Here is a 14,962-nt window from a genome sequence, read left to right as displayed (position 1 = left end):
TCCTTTGAAAATTCTGACACCTTGGCCGGGCGCGGTGGCTCACACCTGTAATCCCAGCACTTTGGGAGGCCAAGGTGGGCAGATAATGAGGTCAGGAGTTCGAGACCAGCCTGGCCAACATAGTGAAACCCTATCTCTACTAAAAATACAAAAAATTACCTGGGCATGGTGGCGGACGCTTGTAATCCCAGCTACTGGGGAGGCTGAAGCAGGAGGATTGCTTGAACCCAGGAGGCCAAGGTTGCAGTGAGCTGAGATCACGCCATTGTACTCCAGTCGGGGTGACAGTGCGAGACCGCGTCTCAAAAAAAAAAAAAAAAAGAAAAAAAGACAATTCTGACACCTCTCACATTAAGTGACAGTCTCCTTATCATATTTGAGAAAACCAGATTCAGAGAACTCAGGGTGGGAGTTAATGAGGCAATTACAGACATTACACGACTCTAGGCATGTTGGAATGAGGGTATCCTCAAAGGTGTCTAGAGGAACAAGGAGCATCTTAAGACTCCTGAGGCATGTGCGTTATGGACACATGATCATGCAAAGGATATTGACTGAAATAAGTACGAAATACTTTGAAAAGACGTTCAATATAGATCCTGTGAACCTAATTACAGTGTTTGTTTTGGTTTTATTCCAATGGGAAAGTTATCTGGCTTTTTCTCCCAGAAATCATAGGGTTCAAATAAGTAGGAGTATGGGTTACTAGAAATCTATAAAAGCCATTGCATAGTAAATGACAGTACGGCCCCTTATCTGGCAATCCGCCAACTCCCTGAGCTCCTGACTGCAGCAGTACTCCTCAGCTGGCCTTTTGCCAGGATCTGAAAAGAGATCAAGGCATATGAGCTTCACTGTGGCTCTTACTTGACGTCTTCAGCTGACACCTTCTCCAGGGAGGCTGGCAGCCACCTCAGCAGAAAGCCACCTTGAAGCCTATAAAGTTTACCTCTTCACAGAGGTTATACTTGCGGGCAAATGCCCACATGTGTACCAAATCATTTTAACGAAGCCCATCATAACCCTCTGGATGAAAATGCAACAGAAAAACTACAATGCCTGGTGCCAGTTCACATGTAGCAGGTAGGTACTTAAGGTGTGATAGCTACCTGTGTCACGAAAACATGGAGACACACTCTCATCTGCTGATTACAACTCATTTCCTCTAAGACATTTTAAGCCATCTGTTCTAAAAGTTGGTATGTGGGGAAGATGAAAATTCTTTTTTTAAAAAAATTATGTGGTAACACCCAAAATCAAAACTGAAGCTAACGTGGCATTGCTCATTTCTGCTCTAATTTTCTGGAAAACAGTTTCAGGCAAGTTAGGACGGCAGCAGGCCCAGGAGCTGAACAAATTCAGGGGCCATCTTAGGGCAAGCTGGGGTGGGATTAGATGTTCCAGTCTGCACTGTTCTCCTAAGCCTGCCATGATCTGAAACTTAGATCTTGGGCCTGGGCCAGAACCAGACTGACCTTCAAGGGTGAGCAAAGAAGGCAACAGCATCCAGGCAACTGTAGTGACGAATTCTCTTGATATTGCCTTTTCTCTCTATTCTCCCCGGAGTGCCGATCAAATGCTCCCAATCTACCACCTCCCTTAGTGTCACTATAACTACTGCCTCCTACCGACATTTTATGCCTTTTTAAGATTATGAAAATAAATGCTAACTACTATGTCTTTTGGTCTCAGTTGAAAACAGTTATCCTTCAGCTATCTTTCACAGTATAAATAACTTGCCCAACTTTGCTAAGGCTAAAGTTTGCTCCATAACTTCATTAGGAGATCACTGTAATGGAAAAAAGTACCTAATTAATTAATATAAAGACTAATTATTATAAAGATTTGTATAATGTCTCAATTAGAGGGTATAGATTCATGTATCTTATATATATATATATCTTTTCAGAATTTCTTTTGTCATCATCCACAGCATATGCATGAGGAGTATAAGTTAATTTTAGATGCTTTGTTCATCAGCAATTCATCTCATGTTCTCTGTAAGCACTTGTAATAATGCATGTATTTGATATTCAGGTGGTTCTTTGTGTTTTCATTTTAGTAATTGGTGATTCAAGGTGCATAGAATATTAAAAAACTAGTGTTAATTACTATGATGAAAGTAGAGATTGGTTATTCTACTAGCTTTTTAAAAACTTTTAAGTCTTGCTTGTAAAAAAAGTCTGTAAGATTTTTTTCTGAATTCAGTTTTAGGTAGTATGTTAAAAATAGATTCCCCAAAATAACACTACAAAATATTAGGGCTGTTTAAGAAATACCTTGTTTATGCCGCAAAGTAGAGGAAAAAAGGACCAATTTTAATTTAGTCTAGATGTGTACAAATATAATATGATTTTCCCTTTTTTCTAACGCATATTTTCAAAAGTATATTTGGGACAACCTGATACGTTAAACTTTTGAGATATAAGCAAAATAGTTAAATGTCAACTTAAAATATTTATTAATTTACTTGTAACACTGATTAAATATACTGATTTAAATGTTGTTTTATCCACTTTTATATTTAACATATATTTACAATAATAATTTCATAATTATTGAATTCCATTTTAAAGTGGTCTTTTAAAAGTTTATTTATTTTTAAAAATACAGGTTCCAGATTTTACAACTTGAATTTATGTCAGGCTAAGAGACTTCTGCAATCAGTACACTGTTGAACAAAATAAAATAATTAAGAGTGACCCATACATGAGAGATTGTAAGGACCGCAGTACAAAGTAACTCCATTGTGTTAAAAACAAAGGAACAAAGAAGCCTTACCCTATAGCTATTTTATACTGTTTACACAATAGAAAATTAAAAAGCTTAAAGTGTTATAGTGAAGTAACCAATCCTTCACACTTGTGTCTGGTTTTAATTTTTCTGCCCTACTTTGGTACTCAACAAATAATTGCCAGATGAATAATAATATTTCTAAATCATCTTTTTGTTTTTTATATGTATTATTTTTATGACCCGAAAAAAAAAAATAAAGAAATTGGTTCTCCCATAAACCTGAAAATTGTAGTTAGACTTGTCTGTTTTTCTGAATTTATTATAATAACTTGTTAAAATTCCAGAGCTCCACTGAAATATTAGCAAAAAGGTCCACTCCTTAAATTAGCTCGGATTCCTCTAGGGATTGTTTAAGTGATGTTAACTCTATTTACAGTTCCAGAGATCCCTACATTCTTCCACTGGGTAAGCAATACGCTGAAAATTCTTTGGAATAAAAAAACCTTACCAACGGAAACAGAGTATATTGAATTGAATTCTCTTCTACTACCTAGAAGTAAGGAAGCTACTATGAAAACTGTCTTAATGATTTAAAATTATTTGAGTAGTGAAGTTGTAACTAATTAATTATTCTTAATTAATGAATTAAACTCCTATTGACATAAATTAACTCAGTAAATTTCACAAGTTTGTAATGTGCTCCTGGAAGTACTCTGAATAGTGGCAAACTTTTCTAACTGGGGGGCGGTAGCTCCCTGGCCCAGGCCAGTCAGAAGCATTGAGGACCTTCTCCTCCAGAGTTCCATGTGCCCAAGTGGTATTCTGAGTCCACTTGAACCTGTCATGTCTGTCTTTCTTTCTGTTTTGGAGACTGGGTCTTGCACTGTCGCTCAGGCTGGAGTGTAGTGGTGCCATCTTGGCTGCAACCTCTGCCTCCTGGGTTCAAGCAATTCTCATGCCTCAGCCTCCAGAGTAGCAGAGACTACAGGCATGTGCCACATTGCCCAGCTAATTTTTGTATTTTTTTAGTAGAGAGGGGGTTTCACCATGTTGGCCATGCTGATTTGGAACTCCTGACTTCAAGTGTTCTGCCCGCCTCAGCCTCCCAAAGTGCTGAGATTACAGGCGTGAGCCACTGTGCCTGGCCCAGTTCTCTCAATTCCACCTTTCTCTGCTGTTCAAAACATAAGACATCTATACTCTTGTATAGTCTTAGTCTATGCTGCTATATGCTGCCTTCCTGGTAACTCATCCTTAGTATACAGTCCTCTCTGGGAAACATTTTCATCATGCTCTGTAGACCTCCTGTTTTCCTATTTAAAACAAAACCACCAATCTTCATCTTCCTCACAGAATGTGTCAGTTGGCTTTTCTGGAAAGCTATGCTAAAATGGAACTGGGGTGTAAGAGGCTTATTGGAAGGTAACACCTGTGAAAGATGAAAGGCACAGGAAGCAGGACTGGAAAGGAAAGGCTCAGACTACAATGCATATCTGACAAGTTCCCAGTCAACCCAATAGCAAGCTAGAGAACAAGGACTGATGATTAGAAGGGCTCTGCATTGGAAAGAATGGTCAGGCCCCATTATCTTGGCTGAGATTTGTCACTGGCTGGGGATATCTGGGAAAAGCACGGAGTAGGGCGACTGTGGTTTACAATAATCTATTGTTATATTTTAAAATAGCTAGAAGAAAATAATTTGAATGTTTCTAGCATAAAGAAAAGAAAATTTTTAAGATGATGGACATCCCAATAACACTGATTTGATCTTTACAAATTATATGAATGTATTAAATTATCACATATATGCCCAAAATATGTACCTCTATTATGTATCAATAAAAAATAAAAAATTAAATAAAAAGGCTGAGGCAGGCCCTGCAGGTGCTAAAAGTTGGAGGCTGTCAGCTAAGTACATTCCTCGTGGCTGAATATCAAGGTCTTTCTTGAAACGAGATCAGAGAGACACACTCCAAGGTCACCTCACAGATCAATTCCTCCACTGTCTCATCTCTCCAATCTTAAACTTCAGCACCCTCCTCTCGCACCCTAACATCGTGTCTTTCCAACTTTTACTCCCTTACTCTCGTTATATTTGCTTTTCAATTGCAAAAGTTCCACTCCTTTATTCCCATGACCTTCTCTCCACATTTCAGCTTTGTCTTAACTGCTTTTTCCAGATAGGCTACACCCAGTTTCCCATCACTTCATCTATTCTTTCACCAATATCCTTACATTCTTTGCCCCTTTTTCCCATTTGAGTGCCCACACTGCAAAACCCTATTTATCTATCTGCCTTCTTTCTTCCTACACTCAAACTGCTGGTTACAGCTAAAGAAAACCATACACCACTGCAGATTAATGTCACATGGTTTCCAGTCTTAGCTGAACCCTAAACACTATACAGAAATCCTATAGTTAGGTATTTCCTTCTCATATGGCATCTGAAAAAAAACTTCCAGTTTTTATTTCACAGCATGTTGAAGAGCATGGTGGAAAAGGCATGGGCTTTGGAGTTACATGTATCAGATTTGAATTCTAGCTCTTTACTTCCGGTGTGACCTTCCCTAACTTCTCTTTGGTCTTTTTTCCCCATCTGTAAAATGGAGGTATTACTAACTACTCAACATAAAATAGGTAACTGGTTTAGTGAGAAGTCTCAAATCACTGGAAGTATATACTCAAATTTTTTTCTCGCCCAATAACACTGCCAACTGTACGCTGTTGAAAATCCCCTTTTCCACTGAGTACATCTCAATTCAATTCCCTAACATTTTGAACATTTTCAGCTTTCAACAGACCTCTTCTCCACCAGGGCAGGTCAGATAGGAGGCTGTGTGTGGGTTTGTGTGTGAAGGCATGATTTGCTTTCTTGAATCCACACTTCCTTCTACTTACTGTCCAGTGTCTGAAAAAGCAGGAAGGCAGGCAAGGAAGACTTTGTATCCTTACGCACTGTCCAGGTTGCTGTCCCATTTCACTATAAATGATCTTGTTTCTTTTCCTAGGCTCAGGATGATCAGGTGGTTACCATAAGTTCCATGGACAAAGATGTCAGTCCTAAGCAGTTCCTGAAAGCATTGATGGTCCTTTGGAAGACTTTATCTGTTGGCGGAATTCTATCCCTCCCACACCCACTTCCTATCCCAAGGACTGCTTCAGTGTGGTTCATATCATACCTTCTTTCTTATTGGTTATTGCAACCCAACTCTGGAGTCAAAGGTACAGGTGAGATTCATTTTCTGTACCTCCCAGGAATCAGGGACTTGAGATGAGGTGCCCTTGTCCTCTTGGCCTCACCATACCACCTAGCTACCTCTCCCTAATTTTCCTTCCTTCATTTTGGTAGCACTGGGCAGGCCTAGAATGAAGGTTTCTTTTTTTTTTCTTTTTTTTTTTTTGAGACGGAGTCTCACTCTGTTGCCCAGGCTGGAGTGCACTGGCACGATCTCGGCTCACTGCAAGCTCCGCCTCCCGTGTTCCCGCCTTTCTCCTGCCTCAGCCTCCCAAGTTGCTGGGACTACAGGCGCCCGCCACCTCGCCCGGCTAATTTTTTTTGTATTTTTTTAGTAGAGACGGGGTTTCACTGTGTTAGCCAGGATGGTCTCGATCTCCTGACCTCGTGATCCGCCCGTCTCGGCCTCCCAAAGTGCTGGGATTACAGGCTTGAGCCACCGCGCCCGGCCTAGAATGAAGGTTTCTATGAACCTGGCTCCCAAAAATTTGGTAAATATTTGTCAAGAGTGTACTATTTCACCATAATTCCTGGACTAATTAGTAACCCCAAAGGGCCAGGAAAAGGTACCAGTCACTATTTTATTCTGATACATGTATATAAATTACCATATACAACTGACCTGGCCTATACCAATGAACGTTATTTTTTCTTGGTGAGCTATAACACAGTTACATTTCTAAATTGTATGTTTGTCTCTATTACCAATATGGGATGTACATACACACTGTTCTAACTATTTTACAAAGATTAACACGTTTAAACCCCACAGCAATCCTGTGAGGTAGTTATTATAATTCCCAATTTGCAGATAAGGGAATTGAGGCACAGACAGGTTAAGTAACCTATTTGTTTTCCATTCACCTATTTGAATTCTACCTGCCAGGGATCCAATTAAGGTATTCAAATCCATCTTCAAAAGAAAGAGTTTTGTTGTTGTTGTTGTTGTTGTTTTTTAATTATACATGATTTTTGGGATTACAACAATCCATAAAAAATTGGATAACTTGTCACCTTTGTGATCTGGAAGAAGTTGTATAGCATGGTCCTTGATACACACTTGATATATAAGAATTATCTAGTCCTTGGAATCTTTTAGAATTCATTCATAAATCTTTTTCTATGTAGTAGCAATAGGTCTTTAGGAACTACTTCAATTGTTATTGGTTGGTTTACTTTTCCTACACATTGTTTGGTTCTTTTGCTATTTTATATATTTCGTATTTTTGTAAATATAAAGTTCTCTTGAGCTTATCTCATATTAGGCATGGGGTTTCCTTCTAATTTTATTTATTTTTTAGAGACAGGATTTTGCTCTGTCACCCAGGCTTGAGTATGGTGGCACAATCATAGCTCACTACAGCCTCCAACTCCTGGGCTTAAGGGATTCTCCCGCCTTGGTCTCCCAAAGCACTGGATTACAGGCATGAGTGACTGCGCCTAGCTCTTCTAATTTTAAAATATCACTTTTATCCATTGTCATATCCCTCTTCAGTTCTGTAGTTGATGTTTGCACAATCTGACAAATTTGAATCAGAAAGGATAGCTCACATAAGATAGTAAGATAATCATAGTAAGATAATCAGTTCAAAGATTTATATACAAATTTAAGAATTATAAATGCAACATTTATTTTTCACTTTTCAATAATGTCTTTTTCTGAAATGAAACATTTCAAACAGTTTAATATAGTTTAGTATTTAATACGGCATTTTTAGTACTATTTTCTTCTTTTGTGATCCAGTTTATATTCTTTACAAGTCCCCTCCTAAAACATTAAATATCCTAATTTCATCTGAGCAATGATACTTATACACACACACACACAGGGTCACTATTTTCTTTATTATTTATTTATTTATTTATGAGACGGAGTCTCGCTCTGTCGCCCTGGCTGGAGTGCAGTGGCCTGATCTCAGCTCACTGCAAGCTCCGCCTCCCGGGTTTACGCCATTCTCCTGCCTCAGCCTCCCGAGTAGCTGGGACCACAGCCGCCCGCCACCTCGCCCGGCTAGTTTGTATTTTTTAGTAGAGTCAGGGTTTCACCGTGTTGACCAGGATGGTCTCGATCTCCTGACCTCGTGATCTGCCCGTCTCGGCCTCCCAAAATGCTGGGATTACAGGCTTGAGTCACCGCGCCCGGCCAGAGTCACTATTTTCATTACTTATATTATCTCTGCACAGTAGAACAACTGCCAAGACTGAGGTTTATTGAGGTTCAACGACAAATGTCTTTGCTTGTAAAATTCTCCTTGTAGTCCTAACACACTGTCACAACAAAACAAAAATAAGCAGTTTACCACATGGGGTTTAGTAATGGTTAGGTAGTCCTTAGGTTCTCTAACTTGTGTTATGATAAATTTTAATCATTCTGAAAACCATGGCTGTATCATTCCATGTACATATCATCCATGTATCATGGATGTGGGGGGAAGCATTAGTTCAGTATATACTCAGAATTCATATGATTAAAAGAAATAGATAGTTACTTTATCTACATAATATTCCCACTTAGTATTTCAATTAATTTTAATTGCATTAGCCCTCTATCCTCCCAAGTTTAATTACTAGGGACACAAAAATTTTATCTTTGATGCCAAGTGCCAAAAGAGCAACTTGTTTTTACTGTTTGCTTTTACTCTGTAATAGATATTGAAATATTTTAGATTCTTTCACCTTCGAATGTACTTTCTTTGTGCAGTAGCATGCCCTTTATATTGATAAAAAGATGTAGAAAACCTGAGTAAATGATTTTCTTTAAATACTGTTTAGAGTTAGGAAATTGGCAGTTTTGAAATAATAATTGTATTTTAAACTCGCAAAAGCCAAGATATTTCTGTAATATTTTATACACTTCTTAGAACTGCATCACAAATGAATTTCAAAAATTCTGCTCCTGAGACTGTGGTAACTACAAAGCACGAAAAAAAAAAAATGTATACTTTACATAGTGCTATAGCTTCTGCTAATTTTCTTTTTGGGACTTAAAAAAATCTACCCCCTCAAGTGTTAGATAAAAAAGCTAATGCACATTTAAATCAGAAAAAGGAACCAATTACACTCGTCTTTCATGTTTCTGTATCTTTTTATCATCAGAAACAGCTGACCCTTGGCCAACATTACATGATTTGGAGAAATAATTGGAAGTCTACCACAGGGAGACTAAATGTAAAACTCCAATCAGATAAATTACAACACGGATGTGGTAAGTTATAGAACACACACCCAAATGTGATTTAACTTCCAAGAATTTTAAGTAGTATTTCCCAATTAAAGTGTCTTTAAGGAAAAATGCAAATATGGGGCCTTTGTTAGCAAGATTCCAGAACAGGAAAAGCGGAACTCAAAGCCTCTCTGGTTAAGTGACCTGCGTTCTGGCTTACCTCTGAGTGATGGGCCTACTGCAGAGCCCGCCTCCCACCACAGTGCTGGCCCAGAATTTATTACACGAACTAGTTTGTAACTAAACGTTGGAAGCATCACCATATTGCCAGTGAGAAGTAAGATTTAAAAATAAAACGATGCTGTCCCTTTTCGCTCTTCCTTAGGACGTCTCCTCCTGCACTAAGGGTTCAGGTGAAGGGTGGAAACCGGCCAAGAAGAGGAAGAACGTGAACGAGTAGGGGGCAAAGAGGAAAGGACTCCCTTTACAGACTTTGGTGCCATTTTTACTTTCTGGTTGCTAATCTGAAACGTTGTGCGATTACAATGACGATCCCTCTCCCCCTAGGGTCCTAATTACCTCCGGGCCTTTTCCCGTGCACATCCCTGTGTTATATTCTGGTGCCTGTGTTGCCCCCACGCCCCCATTAGTAATGGAAAACCACCCCTTTTCTGCCCCTAAAGTGATCTATAAACGAAGGAATACAGATGAGGATTTAAATCCCAATCCTAATTCCAAGGGAGGCTGGAAGCCCCCTCAGCCGCGCCCTGGCTTGGCCCCTTCATCTCGAGCTGTAGTGACGCCGGGGGCAGGTCTTCCACGTGTCTTTACAGAGGTGCCAGGAGGGAGGGCGTGAGGGATTACCCAAGGGAGGGGAGAGTATCGCAAAATAGGCCAAGTCGCTGCCCTCTACTCAACTCGCAGGGCGGGAGGATGGAGACGGAGGGATGCGGCCGGAGGGCGGGACAGGCCAGTCGCCGCCAAGGAGGAGAAGCGGAGTCGGGGGAGCCCACCCACTCGCCCGCCGCAGTCCCCGCCCTGCGCCGCGCCGCGCACGCCTGAAGTCATTGCCTGAGGCCCCGCCCCCTCGCGGCCCCAGCCCCGGCTCTGGCTCAGCCGGCGGTGGGGGCGGAGAGAACCCGCAGCTGCAACTTCGCCTGGAGCCTTTGAGCCTGGGCTCAGCCGGGGATCTAACAGCCGTCACCGCTGAGTCGCCGCTTCCCCGGCGCGGGCCTCAGCCCAGCCGGTTTGGCCATGGCAGCCGCTGCCACTAAGGCGAATCTGGCCCCGGCGCTCCCCGCCCGTAGCTGAACAGCCGTTAACCAGCCATCCCGCCTTTCCTCCTGCCCGTGCCGCCGAGGCCCAGGCTCCGCGCAAGTTTCCGCCACCGAAGAAGCAGGAGGACGGACGTGAGGAGTCGGGCGTCCCCGGCCCACCCGGCCCTCTCGCCCGCGATGTGGGGGCGCTTTCTGGCTCCAGAGGCCAGCGGCCGGGATAGCCCCGGTGGAGCCCGCAGCTTCCCTGCCGGTAAGGAACGGGACAGCGCCCCGGCTGGGGTGGGGGTCACGGCCGACCGCGGCGCCTCGGGACCTCGCCGCCGCTCCCCTCCCGCCTCAGGCCTGTCTTCCCCTGGCCGCCTCCCCGACGTCGCCCGCGCGCCCAGTGTCCTCCCGGCTGCCAGCACCCGGACTGACATCTGGCTTGCCGCGTCCCAGGCGCATCAGCTCCGCATCCCGTCGTCCCCGCCGCTCCTCCTTGGGCTGCAGCCCCAGCGCCCCCAACTTCCAGCTCGCTTGGGCCCCTGCGGGTTGGGCTTTATTGTCTGCCCGGCTTTTTCGTTTCACTCGTGGGGTGTGTGACCGGCGTGGTAACGGGGCTTGCCCGTCGCTCGCTGGGACCCGGGCGGGAAGGTCGCTGCGACCGTGCTGCGGCGGCGGCTCGGGCGCGTCTCGGAGGGGCCGCAGTTCCGTGCCCTCCAGGCTTCTGGGAGGCGCGGGCTGGGGTTGGCTGTGCCCACGCCCGCAGTCGCTACTTTTAGGGCGCGTTTTAGGGAGGGAGAATGCTGCCAGAGATGCGACCGCTATCAGCCACCCCCAAGGGAACTTCAGCCCCTGGGAATCAGCCACCCCCAAGGGAACTTAAGCCGTTCGGAGGAACCTGGTCGCCGCCCCGCAGCCCCTCCGGCGTAAGGGGAGGGCGCGTCCTGCAGTAGCCAATGGACCATTGAGCAACTAGGTTGCGAATCCGTTTGGCTTTCCGTGGTCCCTTCAAGGAAAATTAGGGGTTTGCTGCATTCCGTGTCTGATGGGGGCTGTTTGTATCGGACAGCCATTTCGTGCTTGCGTCGCTCAGAAGTTATGTAGGAGCCACAAAATTAGGATAAATCTTCCCCTAACTTGGGATAAAAAATAAGTCTTGGGTTGCCTGTGATATGTTCTCTAACGATGATGGTCCTTCCAGGCACTTTTAATCTTAATTGAGTTTTGAGGCCTTTTGAGAAACTGAGTTATATGGACCTTCTATGCAGAAAAAACAATGCCATATATACATACGCAAAATTTTCTCTACAGTTTTAGCTGGTTCTGGGACTCCTGTTAAGTAACCTTGCTCCACACAGTGTTTGAGCTCGACTTGTGTAACTTAGAGATATTTTTGCATACATTTCCAAAGAGGTTATTTACAAAACAAAAAAAGCAGAAGCAGCATTTGGAAAGGGGTCTTTTGATGGTAATATTTTCTACTGTTTTTTAAAAAATCAGGCACTAACCGAGTCACTAATATCAGGCTATTGAAATTTCGAATAATGCAATTCTGTGATAGTTTAGATATTTGTGATGTGGTTTTTAAAAAGACATATATACATTTTAAAAAGCCAGAGTTAGATTTGAATCATTCACTTAAGTTTGGTCCTGAAACACTTTTAGAAATTTAATGTAGGCATGAATTTAGTAAAAAGCAGTATTAAGTAGGGATTTTTTTTTTCTAAATTGTATGCTATTTGTCCTAAGGAGACAGTAGTTCAGAGGTTTCCCCAGTTTACAGATTATTCACAAATCCTGTCATCTGAGTAACTTAAGTGATTGAGAAGCTACTTCATTATCCCTAGGGGCTAGAGGGAGTGGTTTCAGTTTATCTGAAAATGTCAAAAGCCATCTGTAATGTCTTTAACCTATTAAAATTTATTCGTGGTAATAGCAGCTTTTTTGGAGGTGTATCACTGAGGCTTGGTGTCTATTTTTCATTGTTTTCTATGAAGAGAACATTTTAGTATTTAAAGTTGAGTAAGGAAGGACTTTGTTATGTTGCAGTCTCTAGAGAGACATTTGCTATGGCATAGAATAATAGTGGAAGAAGATACTTTGTAAATACTACCCAAATTGAAAAAATTTGGACAGTATAGCTGTACCAAAGCATGTATTTTATCTCAATTTGTCAGTAATAAACCATTGGCAAATCAGGACATGGCTTTGAAAAGTTTTTTTTCAGCTATATGCTGAAATAGTAATGTATTTTTTGTATTTCTTCCCTTTTTGAGCAAACGTAAATATTTAAAATTACCTTTGATAATTTTAAGTTTTAAAAAGTTCTACCTTAGATGAAAAACTTGTGTTGCTTCTTGTGCAAATGAACAGATGGTGAAGGTCAAGATAATGACCTCTGAGTTGATTCATGTAGGGATCTTTTGGAAGGAAATTTTTATTTTTGAAACGTTGTTCAGTATATCTTTTGAATAATTTGAGCAGTTATTCCAGCCCTAAAATTGGACTTGTCTGAAAACAAAGTGTGAAGGCAGGGATAAGTAAATAATTTCTGGTATTAAAGTGAGTTTATCTTAATATGTGGATTAATTCAAGGTGTCCTGAAACTGGTTTGTTTGTTTATACAAATATATAACTAGACTAAAGGAAAAGCCAAAGGTACTGTAGAACCACTTTCTAAAAATCAGAATAAATTTTTTTTTAAAGAAATGGCAGTACAAAATAGGAATAATAAGTGTAGTTTGAAAAATACTGAACTTTAGCCTTCACTTTAGGATTCAGTTTGATTTGGCTTTTCCCATTTTTCAGCTTTATGGAGTAACTGTTGTAAACCAAAAATAAAATGAGTATTTATTTGTTTGTATCTTGAGACAGAGTTTCCCTCTGTTGCCCAGCCTGGAGTGCAGTGGTGCGATCTCGGATCACTGCAACTTCTGCCTCCCGGTTCCAAGCGATTCTCGTGCCTCAGCCTCCCAAATAGCTGGGATTACAGGCATGTGCCACCACGCCCAGCTAATTTTTGTATTTTTAGTGGAGACAGGGTCTTACCATGTTGGCCATGCTGGTCTTGAACTCTTGGCCTCAAGTGATCCACTGGCCTCAGCCTTCCAAAGTGCTGGGATTACAGGCGTGAGTCACCCCGCCCAGCTAAAATGAGTGTTTTCGTAAGTTTCCTTACAAAGGTCAAATAAAAGCCTCTCTTTTTTATATTGGCAAGTGTGGTTAGAAAGGTAATTTAAAATAGAACAATGGGTATGTTTTTCATGCATTTGGTTGATTGCATTTGAGATTACCCTATTGTTCAGAATGTATACTGGTTTTAAATTGGGTGAAGGATAACCATATTTCCCGTAAGCTTTTGAAATCTAGCATGATAGAGTGATACTTTGAGTACCTCCTAACACCTAATTGTGCTAAGTATGTTCCTTTTCATAAATAATTTTTTAAAAATACTAACTCAAGCCAGGCACAGTGGCTCATGCCTATAATCCCAGGACTTTGGGAGGCCAAGGTGGGCGGATCACTTGAGGTCAGGAGTTCCAAACCAGCCTGGCCAACACGGTGAAACCCAGTCTCTACTAAAAATACAAAAATTAACTGGGCGTGGTGGCGTGCGCCTGTAATCCTAGCTACTCAGGAGGTTGAAGGCAGGAGAATCGCTTGAACCCGGGAGGCCGAGGTTGCAGTGAGCTGAGATCATGTCACTGCACTCCAGCCTGGGTAACAGAGTGAGTCTCTGTCTCAAAAAACAAAAACAAAATCTTATATATTCAATTCCTAAAACATTTTGAGGTAGAGTATTATACTTTTATAGTGTGTGAAAATAAAATGTTACAGGAAACACTTGAGCTGAAAAAAAAAGTCATTTGTTCATTGCTTTGAGCTTTATATTTACCTCTTAGTTGATGCATTGCCATAAGGTGTTTAGTGATGTCATAATGATAGTGGTAATAACTGGTATGGTTACAACAGGTAATATTGTTTTCTGCTGTGGTTCTGAATTAGATGGACTTCTAAGAGTACTGTAGTAACAATGAAACATAACTCTGGCCTAAACCCAGCTGGGCATGTTCTTTCATAATAGGTTTTGCGGGGGGGTAAGAGGTGAATCTTAACTTTAGTGATGACTTTTGTGAAATGAACTTGATTAATAATTGGAATTTGATCACTTACTGGCTTGAATGAAGCTGGTAAATTAATCTGAGGCCAAGTAATGGTGAGTTGATAACCTCTATTGTCATGTTGTAATATTTATGTGTGTGAACAGAAAGGGTTGAGAGAGTCATGATTTTTCTGACTGGATGAAATGTGTATTTATATACTTTGAAAAGATGATGAAGACATAGTCTTCTGGATAGTATTTTCCTGAGTTGTAGCCTAATTAGTTTACATACATTTTGCATTAAGAAAATGAAGAATGTGATCATCAGACACTTTTTAAGCCATATAATTTTTTTTTTTTTTTTTTTTTGAGACAGAGTCACTGTCACCCAGGGGTTGACTGCACTGGAGTGCAGTGGTGCGATCTTGGCTTACAGCAGCCTCCGTCTCCTGGGTTCAAGCGATTCT

General features: G+C 41.5%; 1 protein-coding gene across 3 annotated transcripts in view; it reads left to right on the top strand.

Moving 5' to 3' along the window:
• Positions 1-14,962, top strand: part of CEP85L (centrosomal protein 85 like) — a 233,494-nt gene that overhangs the window by 47,753 nt on the left and 170,779 nt on the right. The window contains exons 3-4 of one of the 3 annotated variants that reach the window (XM_073022433.1): positions 5,745-5,958; positions 9,068-9,176. In XM_073022433.1, coding sequence (XP_072878534.1) covers positions 9,095-9,176 — 82 coding nt within the window. In that variant the 5' untranslated portion in view covers positions 5,745-5,958; positions 9,068-9,094. Of the gene's footprint in view, positions 1-5,744; positions 5,965-9,067; positions 9,177-9,519; positions 10,662-14,962 lie in introns of those variants that run through there. The other 2 variants (XM_008007220.3, XM_008007222.3) reach the window with 2 other exon arrangements.

Source organism: Chlorocebus sabaeus, chromosome 13, assembly GCF_047675955.1.
Source record: "Chlorocebus sabaeus isolate Y175 chromosome 13, mChlSab1.0.hap1, whole genome shotgun sequence".
NCBI lineage: Eukaryota > Metazoa > Chordata > Mammalia > Primates > Cercopithecidae > Chlorocebus > Chlorocebus sabaeus.
Note: the sequence above shows the minus strand (reverse complement) of the source record. Positions and strands in the feature narration are given on the sequence as shown.